General features: G+C 43.1%; 1 protein-coding gene across 3 annotated transcripts in view; it reads left to right on the top strand.

Annotated features, from left to right (window-relative positions):
* Positions 1-12500, top strand: part of LOC138204591 (glutamate receptor ionotropic, delta-1-like) — a 335718-nt gene that overhangs the window by 295634 nt on the left and 27584 nt on the right. For all 3 annotated transcript variants that reach the window (XM_069159925.1, XM_069159924.1, XM_069159923.1), the window contains 2 exons: positions 348-509; positions 1675-1794. In XM_069159925.1, the coding sequence (XP_069016026.1) occupies positions 348-509; positions 1675-1794 (282 nt within the window). The remainder of the gene's footprint in view (positions 1-347; positions 510-1674; positions 1795-12500) is intronic.

Genomic DNA, 12500 nt, shown 5'->3' with positions numbered 1-12500 from the left:
CTAACGGGGAGGGAAATGTCAAGCAGGAAACACAAAGACACAGAAGGAAAAGATCAACATTTACAACATGAACTTCCATGACCTCTGACCTTTCTGGAAACAAACACGGCACAACTCGTGAACTCGAGGCTCGTTGAACATTTGGTGAGATTTGTGGACATTTGTGTACTTTTTGTTGTGATACCGGGTTTAAATTTTACTGCACATATCTTAAATATCTCTACGATTTTATTATTATTTTTATTATTATTGGTTATTATATATTATTATTATAACATAGACAGGTACTGAAACCTGTTGCTCATTCCCTCCCTCAGCTCCATCCGTGTCTCCCCGTGTCCCTCCAGGTGTCCAACCTCTACCTGTACGACAGCGTGCTGATGCTGGCCAACGCCTTCTACAGGAAGCTGGAGGACAGGAAGTGGCACAGCATGGCGAGCCTGAACTGCATCAGGAAGTCCACCAAGCCCTGGAACGGAGGCTGGTCCATGCTGGAGACCATCCAGAAGGTACAAAAACACTTTTCACCTGCAGCGTGGTGTTTATCAGCTGCAGCGGTTCATGGACCGGTTAACGTCTGCAACAGAACACCACGTCACTTAAATACTGATTTAGTGGGTTTTTTGTGTCAAACCCAGATTACATTTTGAACAGAAGCTGTATGAATTAAACAGATTTTGTTGAACTGAGCAGTTCATCAAACACTCAGATTCATTTGAAACAGTGGAGCTTCTTTAATTGAAAGCGCCTTTGAAGAAGATCAGACTTTAAAGAACGAGCATAAACACCTCCTGTTGTTGGCGGAGGATGAATGGAAACATGAAACCCTGACGTGCATCTCAACGAGCTCGAGTCTCTAATTGGTGAGCGACGTCTCAGCTCCGACCGACGGCTTCGTTCAGACGTCGGCTTGTTTCAGCTCGTTAGAGGTTGAATCTGCTCCTGTAAACGGTCTCCGAGCTGGAACCTGGACGTCAGGAGATCTTCACGTTGGACTCGTTGCTTCGACCGAGCGGTTCGTCGTCAATGAAACATGAAGACTGATCCGTTCGTGTGATGGAAAGTTCAGAGTTTGATGTGAACAGACGGAGGACGTCGACGGGAATATAAACTCGTTTCATTTCAACTTTACCGGCCTGGTATTCTGCTGCGAGGCTTCACTTTCATCCACAAAACACTGACGTCTCTTTCTTCAGCTCCTCGTTTGTCGGTCCAACTTTTACAAACACATGAAGCTCCTCCCACTCAGGAAGAGATCCCGTCTCCCTCCAACAGGAGCACCGGCGCTCTGACTGATCGTGTTTACCGAGTCGTGTTTTGGAGGCGTCGTGACTTTTCAGCGATCCGCTCAAACGTTGTGTTCCTGCGGCGACGGCGGCCGCGACCTTTGCGGCTGACAGAAGAACATTTAGCGCGCCGACCTGCAGTCTTTAGTCTCCCTTTACATCCAACGTGAACTGATGGAAGTCGTGAGGTGACATTTTCCTCCGTGGCCTTTCAGCGGTGCTCAACTCAACGAAGAAAGTTTTATACGGCGTGCCGTCAGAGTGGGAGGAGCCAGGTGGGACCGATCAGTAAATCTACTGATCAATGAGGTCTGAATGTATCAGGAGAAGAGGAAAGTGTTGTGTTAGTGATCGGGGATGTCTCTCCGTGTCTCTCCGTGTCCTCCAGGGAAACATCACCGGTCTGACGGGGACGATGGACTTCAAGGACGGCGGCTCCAACTCCCACGTCCAGTTCGAGATCCTCGGCTCCAGCTTCAGCGAGACCTTCGGCAAGGACATCAAGAGGGTGAGTCCTCGAGCTCTCGCCCGGCCGGTGAACCCTGAAAGAAAACGCTCGGCACGTGTCCGACGGGGAAAGAGTCCAAACTGTGACACTGATCGCTGTTTTTGGATTTGATTTTGTTTTTTTTCTGCATAGAATTGTCTCATTTTGTGATAAAAGAAGCTAAAATGACAAAATATCTGTTTGCTGTTTAACGGTTAGAAGACTCGTAACGGTTGGTGCTAGATTGGATCAGCGGGAGGGACGCTCTGCCTGTGATTCGTTGTTGTTGGTTTTTGTTCGACTTGAGTCACATTTTTTGTCGTTAGCTCTGTTCCTGAAGTGAAAACTGCCAGCAGCTGAGTCTGACACACACAAACACACAAACACAAACACACACACACACACACACACACACACACACACACACACACACACACACACACACACAAACAAACAAACCTTCTGGAAGAACACACACAGCTTCCTACAGATGTAAACATTTATCTCCATCCACTTCACCCATTTTGAAGCGTGTGCTCCGTGATGACCCGTCTGGTGAGACGTCTTCTTTGCTTCGTGTGTTTGCAGCCCGACGCCGCCGCCTCGTTCTGCACGGAGCGGCGCTGCAGGCTGCTATTGTTGTTGTTATTGATGCAGCTGAATGTCATCAGTCATCATGTCGGCCGTAGTGCAGCAGTGCAGCAGTGCGTTCCCCCCCAGCCCGGGCTGTTTGAGACAACCTGACCTCGCGGTTTACAAAGTCCTCGCGAAGGTCCCGACTGCTTCATTAAACTTTTGGAAGCTGTACGCTGCTTTTCCTGCACCTGTACCCTCCTGCGATGGTGTTACATGTGGTTGCTAAGGCAGCTTCAGGTGGTTGTTACGTAGTTGCTATGTTGTTCTACATGGTTGTTACAATGAATTATGTGGTTGCTATGGTGTTACAGGTGGTTGCTGCGGTGGTTCACGATGGCTGTTGGGTGAAATATGTATTTGCGGGACTCACAGAGGTGCTACTGTTAGCGATAGCGGTGCTGTAGCAGCTGATTATGACTCCGGCGGAGTATGAAGGTACTTTTTTAGTAAACATTAACAGAAAAAGCAACACTGAAGGAATTTTTTAACATCTTTTTTAAGCAATGCTTTGTACTTGATAAATAAATATATATATATCATAATAAATATGAATATAAATATGAAGGTTAACATCTGGGTCAACAGTGCAATGAAATGTGTTGGACAAGAAAAAAAGGTTAACTCAGGTTCTAGTCCCAGAGCTGTAGTTGTGTTAAAAGTAGGATAAAAAATTAAATAAACAAGGACAACTAAATATACGATATGTATGAAAATGAGGATTTTTGTGTAAGAAAATACAAGTAAAATCAGTTGAATCTATCGAGCTGATCGTTGGTCAAAAATGTTTCAATAGAAAACATTTGTTTCTTCACTATTTTGTAGTTTATTAACTTGTCGTCAAGAAAACATATTTAGTCCACAACATTTACTACGTTAACAAAGATGCATATTAAAATAACATGATTTACATTACAGCCTCTGGAGCTCTTTACATCCCACTCAGTTATTTACAGAATCATGTACTCAGCTGCAGGATGTCTTCGGGTCGGCTGTTCCTGCTACGTGATCGCTGTCTTAAAGAACTGTATTTTAATGACACAGATATTAATGTGTACGTTGCCTTCAGGCTCTCGTCTGAAAGCGTTTGACAGGTTCAGTCTGAGTGTCAGCTTCATCACTTACAGCCGACTTTAAACTGAACAAGAAACAATTAAGATCGTTGTCTGACACGCTTGTTCAAAGTTTTCCATCGGTGAAAAGACAGAAAGGAAACAAAAAAAGACCAATTTACACCTGAACAGGAACACTGAGACGACTCCCGGTTCTTTGTTCCAGATGGCGGCATCAGAAGTTTGCTGCTGACAGTGAGCTGAAATGTAGATTTATATTTGTAGAAACATTCAGCGGACTAAATTCATGAATTTCAGGTTTTGGTTGAACAACATCTGACTTCATTACAGGTGATTCATGTCTCTGACGCACGTCTTCAGAAAAAAGAAAAATATAAAACTGTCAAGAAATCTGGTCAAAACTAAGTTAGAGTTGATAGAAAGAAAATATTTTGTCACAGAAGTTGTGTAATTTTGGTACAATAGTAATAATAATAATAATAATAATAATAATAATAATAATAATAATAATAGTACAAAACCAAACCTGCTAGTTAATGCTAATCTGAGTGCAGTCACAGCTAGCCGTTGCTGAAGCTAACTTACTGACTGTTTCAAACCCATTTTTATAAGTGAACCATCAATTTTAATGCTCTAACATTTTAGCAACTTTATGCTCCGCTACGTTAATAAAAAATGAATAATTACGGAGAAATGTTACACAGAGTCTCGCTAAAGGCTAAACATGATATCTAATGATAACCTTTCTCTGTATGTGGAATAATTATCCCCGGAAAACATTTCTGAGAGCAAAGACATGTATTTCTTGCTCTTGAACGCACAACTTTGATCAGCTGTACTGCACTCATCTTAACGGAGATAAAAACAGTTCCATGTTTAAACAGCAGCAGCATCTCATGAGTGTTTACAGCAGCGTTACAGTCGTCAGGTTTACAGCACCGTGTCGTCCTTCGTTCATTAACGTTCCCGATCATCGGAGAGGATGTTTAACCGTGTTACGTGTACCTTGATTAACAGCGTCCCCGTTTAAGGGCTGCGAACAGTCATCCGCTGCCATTAAAACCACTTTGTGTTTAACGGGATGAACGAAGCTTTAATCGACGCTCAGAAGGGCTTCGAGTCGCCTCCCTGTAAACTCACGTAGGCGCCGTCGTCCGTGACATCGCTGCATCACCTCCACCTCACTGGGTTTGCGTGCTGCAGGTGTTCCAGCTGTTAGAAGACTCATGACAGTTGAATAATGTGACTTTTTATTAGCTTCTGTCATCAGAACAACCACAGATTCAATCTGTGTAATTTTCTCTGATGGAACAGAAAATAATGTGCCTTTTATTTACAGCGTCGCACCGTGTGGCAGAGTTATGTTTGAAAGGCTGTTCAACAAAGTGTTGCATTGTTCTGCTCGGTTGTGGAGGGCTGAGAGAGGATAGAAAAGATAGAAGATACAGAAGTATGTCACAGAATATGCGGCAAAATTAATATCAGACTTTAAGTGGTTTTAAAAATTCTGAGATTTGTGTTGTCTGATTGTTCCTCTGATCCTTGATACGTAACTAATAACTAAGATATGAAAGGAAAGGAAAGGAAAGCAAAGGAAAGCAAAGGAAAGGAAAGGAAAGGAAAGGAAAGGAAAGGAAAGGAAAGGAAAGGAACAAGGGATGCTGGCTTTTTAACTGAGCATTGATAACAAGCTGGATGGTCCCTCTCCTCTTTAACCTGGAGGATGCAGCGTCCATGATTTCCAAACAGAATCTCAGATTGTGATCCATCAGACCTCAGGACAGTTGTCCACTTCATCTCAGTCCATCTTCAATGATCTCGGTCCAGAGAAGGCGGCGGTGTTTCTGGATCATGTTTCTATCTGGTTTCTTTATTTTCTTCATGTTGTATCAGAAATTAGTCGTAAGAAATTAATAACATACGATGTTCTTTTAATCGGCGATTGGCTACATGGAACATGTACAAATTATTTCATTTATATTTCTCTTTGTTTTTTACAGGCACGCACAACAATTTAGATGATTTAGCAGCTTGCAGGTATTGTGTGTGTGTCTGTGTGCATGGACACGCACACACACTCACACACACACTCACACACACGCACGCACACACACACACACACACACACACACACACACACACACACACACACGTGCGCCCTGAAGTAATGAAGATTTAATCACCTGACTTCTCTGAGTTATGAGTCCTCCTGTGTTGCATAATGGGCATTAGGAGAACACACACACACACACACACACACACACACACACACACACACACACACACACACCACAACACGCTTTGATATCACCCTCCACATGCACACAGCTGTACACGTGCTTTGCTTCGTCAGACCACAGGACAGTTTTCCACTTCACCTGACCAGACGATGGTTTTCAGAAGTGTTCCTGAGCCCATGCGGTGATTTCCACGACAAAATCGTGTGTTTTTAATGTTTGGGCCCAGAGAAGGTGGCAGTGTTTCTGGATCAGGTTTATATCTGGTTTCTTCTTTGCATGGTAGAATGTTTAACCTGCGTTAGTGGAGGCAGTGTTGTTCACAGACGATGGTTTTCAGAAGTGTTCCTGAGCTCATGCAGTGATTTCCACGACAAAATCGTGTGTTTTTTCCGGCAGGTGTCGGTGATGCTGTTGTTCTGTGGTTGATGTTTCATCAGTGAAATAAGAATCTGCTTTGAAAACAAAATGAACTACAAGAACAAAACCAGCAGGCCTCCTTCCCGTGTTCTGAGCTCAGTAATCGTGTTCCACCTGTTTGTCTGATCTGTCCGATTGGAGGACGATTAACTGAGCTGGGAACTCAAACTGCCAACCTCCCGCTTTATCTCCCATCGACTTATTTCTCCAGGCAGTCTGAATGTGTTTGGACGGAGAGGGAGACGAGCTGATCGCACACAGGAAAGTTTTATGGAGTTTTCTGACGTGCAGGTAGATGTTTGTCTGATATCAGCTGCCGGCTCTCATCCTGCACACACTCAATTAATTTTCCCCCTACAGTGCTCGTGTTATCCAAATCTCCATCTCCATCTCGCTGTGCTGTCCACGCCTCTCTCCTCCCAGGGCCATTTCTCAAAGCAAATTTTCCCCTCAGATGAAACAGCGCTCACCCACCACACACACACACACACACACACACACAGACACACACACACACACACACACACACACACACACACACACACACACACACACACACAGACACACAGACACACAGACACACACACACACACACAGACACACACACACACACACACACACACACACAGACACACACACACACACACAGACACACACACACAGACACACACACACACACACACACACACAGACACACACACACACACACACACACACACACACACACACACACAGACACACACACACACACACAGACACACACACACACACACACACAGACACACACACCTCCAGATCCGGCCTGATAGAGATTGAAATGTTATTTCTCTCTTTTCCCCGGTAAGTTGGACGGCGGCTCCGCGGTCCTTCACAGCTCCCCCGTGTGTTATTCCATCTATCCGTCCCCACGTTTCTCATCTCATTGACATTTGATGCGTCTTTCTCTGCAATTTGTTGTCGGTAAAATCGGCCTCCCACAAAATGTAGGAGGAAAAAAAAAAGTTTTTTTTTCCATCCTCTTCGATTGGCGGCTGAACGTGTGTCAGAAGACATTATGCCGTCGGCCGCAATCCTCAGAGGGAGTGGCTGCGAGTCGCTGCTTTTAATCAGACACGGGACGGCCGCTGGGATGAATGCAGCAGACAGATCATCTCTCCAACTTCTAATAGGGCCCCGATTTAGAAACAGTGATTTTCAAGCTAAGGTCTGAGGGCTCTCAGGGGTCCTGCGGGGAGTCAATACCAGGTCAACAGCAAAATGAGGAAAGTTAAGGAGCATTCAATTATGATTAAATTAGACCATTAGCTCGGTTGGTGTCTACACGCTCGGTGTCAAACTCAGCGGTCGACTTTAACGACGTAGGAGTGCTTCAGCTGCATGTAGCAGCTAACTGCTACTTACTTTATAATTCATAATAAGTCATTAATGAATGTCAGATGTCCGGCAGTCTGTTCCTCCTTCAGACTGAGCACCCATCAGAGCTTTATCTGCACACAGCATACGTTTTCATTTCCTTCCAAATATCAGATGTTTCTCTTCTCCAGTTTCAGGTCCGCGATGACATCACACATGTTCACGTACCAGCGGTCACGTTAACGTGTTGATGTTGATCAAGAGACGACGCTGAATACTTCCTCGTGAAGGTCGTTGCGTCCTGCTGCTCCGTGTGCATCACCGTGCTGCGTTCAGGAACTCTCTGAACTTATTGATGTCACCTCGTAGATGGATGAGTTTACATTTTCCTGTCTTCTGTCGGTCATCTCTTTGTTTCTGTCGACTCTTTTCTCTCTTCTCTCTCACATAGGAGCTGAACAGGTTTGCAGTTACGTTGTTGAGGATAGAAATTACCTGCCCATTTTTACATAATAGGGACCGCATTGTTACCGGCCCTTCTGAAATGAATCCATTAGTAAATGTTGGAGAACGAAAAGGAGCCTCAGACGGTGCTAATTTCAAATCCCAGAGGTAATTTGGAGTCGTTAACAACAATTTGTGCCTTTGAAAACTCAAAGCTCGCTAATTTCTATGAATAATAAATGGAACGAGATAGATACTTTACTCGCTTTTCTTTTTTTGTTCTTTTTTTTTGTTCCCAAAGCCACAAAGATGGATTCATTTTTGTTCTATTAGGCGTGGGCAGTGATGAATGACCGCTGAGCTCTTGGACATCCCATAAAGGAGACACCAAATTAGGCCGGCTGATAATGGCAGCGCTGAAAATGAAAAAGCAGCGCGACATAACATAGATGGGATGTTTGGGTTTCAGCAGGAGGCTGCACATAAAACCATCCCTTCAGTCAGTTTGTTTCTGTTATCCATCATTTATGTTTCTCAAAGAAACACCGTTTATATGGTTCTTTACTGAATAAAGTTGAGGAAAAGTTAAACCCTCAGGGGAAGGACAGGTTTTACTGTTTATTTGTTTATTTATATCTGACACACGATACAACACATTTATAATAATAAGAAAAACTGAAACAAAGGACAGAAATTCGGCAGCATTCAGAGGATTAAATGATGCTTTGTGTTATAGTTTGAATAATGTTTAGATGAACGCGTTCACGATCTGAACACCCAGACATCTGATTGGTCAAACTCAACACATGACACACTGCTAAAATCATAAAAACACCAGTCCATGAATATCTTAGTTCATCAGATATCTTTGTTCATCAGATGTCTTAGTTCATCAGATATCTTTGTTCATCAGATATCTTTGTTCATCAGATATCTTAGTTCATCAGATATCTTAGTTCATCAGATATCTTTGTTCATCAGTTATCTTAGTTCATCAGATATCTTTGTTCATCAGATATCTTTGTTCATCAGATATCTTTGTTCATCAGATATCTTTGTTCCAACCAGACTGAGCCAGCTGATCAGTTTAGTGTTTCTATGTTCTGTATTTATTCAGTTGGAGACTAGAAATCCTCTCTGTTGCTAGGTGGTTGCTAAGGGTCAGACTACTTCCTGGAGTAGTAAACATTACATACGTACATACGAATCTACTGATGCTGGTTCTTAGTCATACCCCGTGTGTTGGAAAGGGAGGTCGCTATAACAAAAAGTTTTATATTTTGAGAGCGAATTGCGCCACAATATGAATATATTTAGATTACATATTTTATTTACTTGGTAACTTGCTGTATAATCACAATATTACTATATAAAAAAATAAATATAAAACATAATGATAATTTAATCTGATGAATTTAACATTGAAAAGTAATTAGATTAAAGCTGCCCAGACTTGTTTTTTGCTTTTTTATGCATTTTTGAAAAATGTAACTTCCACCGCCGTTATGTGCTCGTCAAAGTCTCTAAAAAAAGTATCCCATGAAGTAAAATGATGAAATCCTCGTCGGTGTGAAGTTTAGTGATCCAGTGAAGGTTGAACACGAAGCTCTGCGCTAATTACCCGACGCCCACAGATCCTTCTGTCTCTCAGACCAACAAAAAAAAAAGGTAGAAATCAAAAGCTGTTCGGCGCACACGTACACATATGTACACTAATTGCCATTCATATCGGCGTGTTTTTCTTTGAAAAGGCCCCGGAGAGCGAAGCTTTGAGTAGATTAGAAACATCAAAGAGGTTTCATAACTGTGCATCAGAGAATATCCTGAAAAGAGAGTAAAACAGCAGCGTGGAAAGTTGATGTCCTGCTCATTGTGTGTGTGTGTGTGTGTGTGTGTGTGTGTGTGTGTGTGTGTGTGTGTGTGTGTGTGTGTGTGTGTGTGTGTGTGTTAAAATGTGACCTTACTGTGTTTATGTGTCTGTCCTTGGAGGAAATTTGTGTTTACCTCAGCAGAATCACTTCATAGGGGCTTTGCTGTTATATATCGTGTGTGTGTGTGTGTGTGTGTGTGTGTGTGTGTGTGTGTGTGTGTGTGTGTGCGTGCGCAGTGTTCATAATTATAGCATTTAAGGATTAATATCTATTGCAAGATATTTCAAGTCATTTGGCACTTTGAAATCTATTTATTCTTTAGCAGCTTTGGTCAAATAATCCTAACTCCTGTAAAGCGTTAACAGATTAACTTTCTTTTTTTTAACTGCTGTAAACAAGTTACTCAGTTATACAGAGGAACCCAACAATTCAACAATTCCCACTTGTTCTAGGAGGGAAAAACTTCCTTTTAACAGGAAGAAAAACCTCCCACAGAAGGAAAGATAAACAAAGGCATGTCCTCGGCCCACTCGTAACCACAGTTAATCAACAGGAAGACGTTACAGTCGCCGCCCACACCGTCTGATTGACAGGTGATGTACTGCACCACCGGCCCAGGTGATGAGCGGCTCGCGGCTGTAATTCACACCCTCCACAAGTCATTTTAAATCAGAGATAAAGGATGAAGAGGAGGTGAAGGTGAGAAACGCTGGCATTTCACTCTTCTGTCCGCAGCGGGAGAGTGAGTTAGAGAAATACAGCCGGTCTAGCCTTTCAGATGACAGGAGGTAAAACAAAGACCTGACATTTGAGAGAAAAAGGAAAGAAGCGGGAATAATGCATGAGCGGTGGCACTGAGAGCGAGGTAGAGATTTATCCACCATGTTTTGACCTCCGCAGGGAGGCGAGCCGGCAGACAGGAGGGCTGAAGGAGATCTGACAGCAGTCCTGAAGAGTTTTCAAGGGACACTGATTTAAATGAGCTCACCAGATGGTGGCATTTTGAAACTGAAACTCTTTCTCTAAAACTAAAAAGTCAGAGTAAAAATTTTCAACCAGATTTTGGAAATTATACTTAAATGATTCCAATCTGGAGCCACAGATGTGATTTTATTGGTTTTGTGAGAATATATTTCTACTTTGCTCGGTGACAAAATCGAGCTCGACTGGAGTGCCGCCGCGTAATAAAGTTCTCTTTTGGAAATGGGTTCACGTCGAGAGTCCTTGAGAATTAGATGAAGAGCGGGAGGCAGAGTGTCCTACATGCCTCCAGAAAGACTGCAGACACTTCAGGTGAGTGGAAAGCAGCCGATCCATCACCTCCCGCTCAGTTTGAGTACGGCAGATTAAACTCGTACGATTTGCCTCATTTCACTGCATTTCAAACACGTCTCTGCAGTCAATAGAAAAGATCTAAACTAACCGGCAAGAGTTTTTTTGTTAACAAGTTGTCAATCATGTCTGTTACTCACCAGGTTCCTGCAGTCTCGCCGCTATTTCTCGGCAACATTTATCTGTTTTTACTGTCAAGGTAACGTCAGAAAGGTTTTCTATTTTACACGTGACGTCATCGTTGGTTTGTGAACATTATGAATCCTCCAGTTCAGATTCTGTCCGTCACCATCTTTGATAGTTCGGAGCGGTTTGGAGCAGGAAGTGACCATATTTGGACGAGCTGGGGGAGGAGCCAGCGGTGGATCTGACCGATCTGATCGGAAACCTGATGATACTACGTCCCGCCCACCGATAGCTGTAACCTGACTGCACCACAGATCTGTCAATCAAACAGACACGCCCCCAAAACCAGATCTTCTTGAATCTTCTTTTCTAATGAATGAGGGATTATTTTCAGATGGACCTCCAGAAAACTAATAAGAAGGAGTGACTTTAGCTAACAACACCGAGATAACTGATGGACACATTTTATTCACTTTGGATTTGATGAGAGAAGTTGAATGGGAGTCTATGGAGCCGGAGGCTTTTTGGAGCCGACCTCTAGTGGCACTCGCTGGTATTGCAGCTGAAGACACTTCTGGATCAGAACCATTTTACAGACCTGAAGCTATGAACTCTTTTAGAAACAGTCTGTGGTTTCAACATCAAGGAACACGTCGTAGGATTTATCAAACTAGGCAGGTAAAACCCCAAAAATGGGAGTTGGACAAACAACTAAAATCTGTTTTTATTAATGTCAACAACGCTTGTAAAGGATGCTGTTATTTAATTGTGACAGATAATACAATTAATGTGCAGTTCTCTTCTCTAATGTAACTTTAAGTTTAAGATTAATGACTGAAACATCAATAAAATTTGGCTCAGTATCAATATTTGAGTCCGTCTTCGACTCCTGTCTGTGCTGTAAAATAATTACAAAGCACAGCAGGTCCGTTGACTCACATATTTATCATTTTTATTTAAAGCATCTGTTTATTAAAGAAGAACGAGGAACACAAATAGGAATGAATTGGATAAAAAGGAGCAGCTGAGCGTCGGCGCTCCGTGCAGATGGTGATGATCCTGGATGGAAACACTGAAACGTCCCTCAGCACATCCTCATGTTGTTGTTGTCTCCTCCTCCTCTCATTACCAGCTCCTCAGAGCAACATGGCTGCCGTAAGTCAACGAAACGAGCTGCAGTTACGACGCCGGGCGTCCCTCCCGGGAGCGAGTGGCATTTTCGGAAAATCTATTTCTGC

This window comes from Embiotoca jacksoni, unplaced genomic scaffold (genome assembly GCF_022577435.1).
Source record: "Embiotoca jacksoni isolate LCO1_2020_lvr unplaced genomic scaffold, fEmbJac1.0.p SCAF_26, whole genome shotgun sequence".
NCBI classification, from domain to species: domain Eukaryota; kingdom Metazoa; phylum Chordata; class Actinopteri; family Embiotocidae; genus Embiotoca; species Embiotoca jacksoni.
This window is presented reverse-complemented; position numbering and strand designations above follow the sequence as displayed.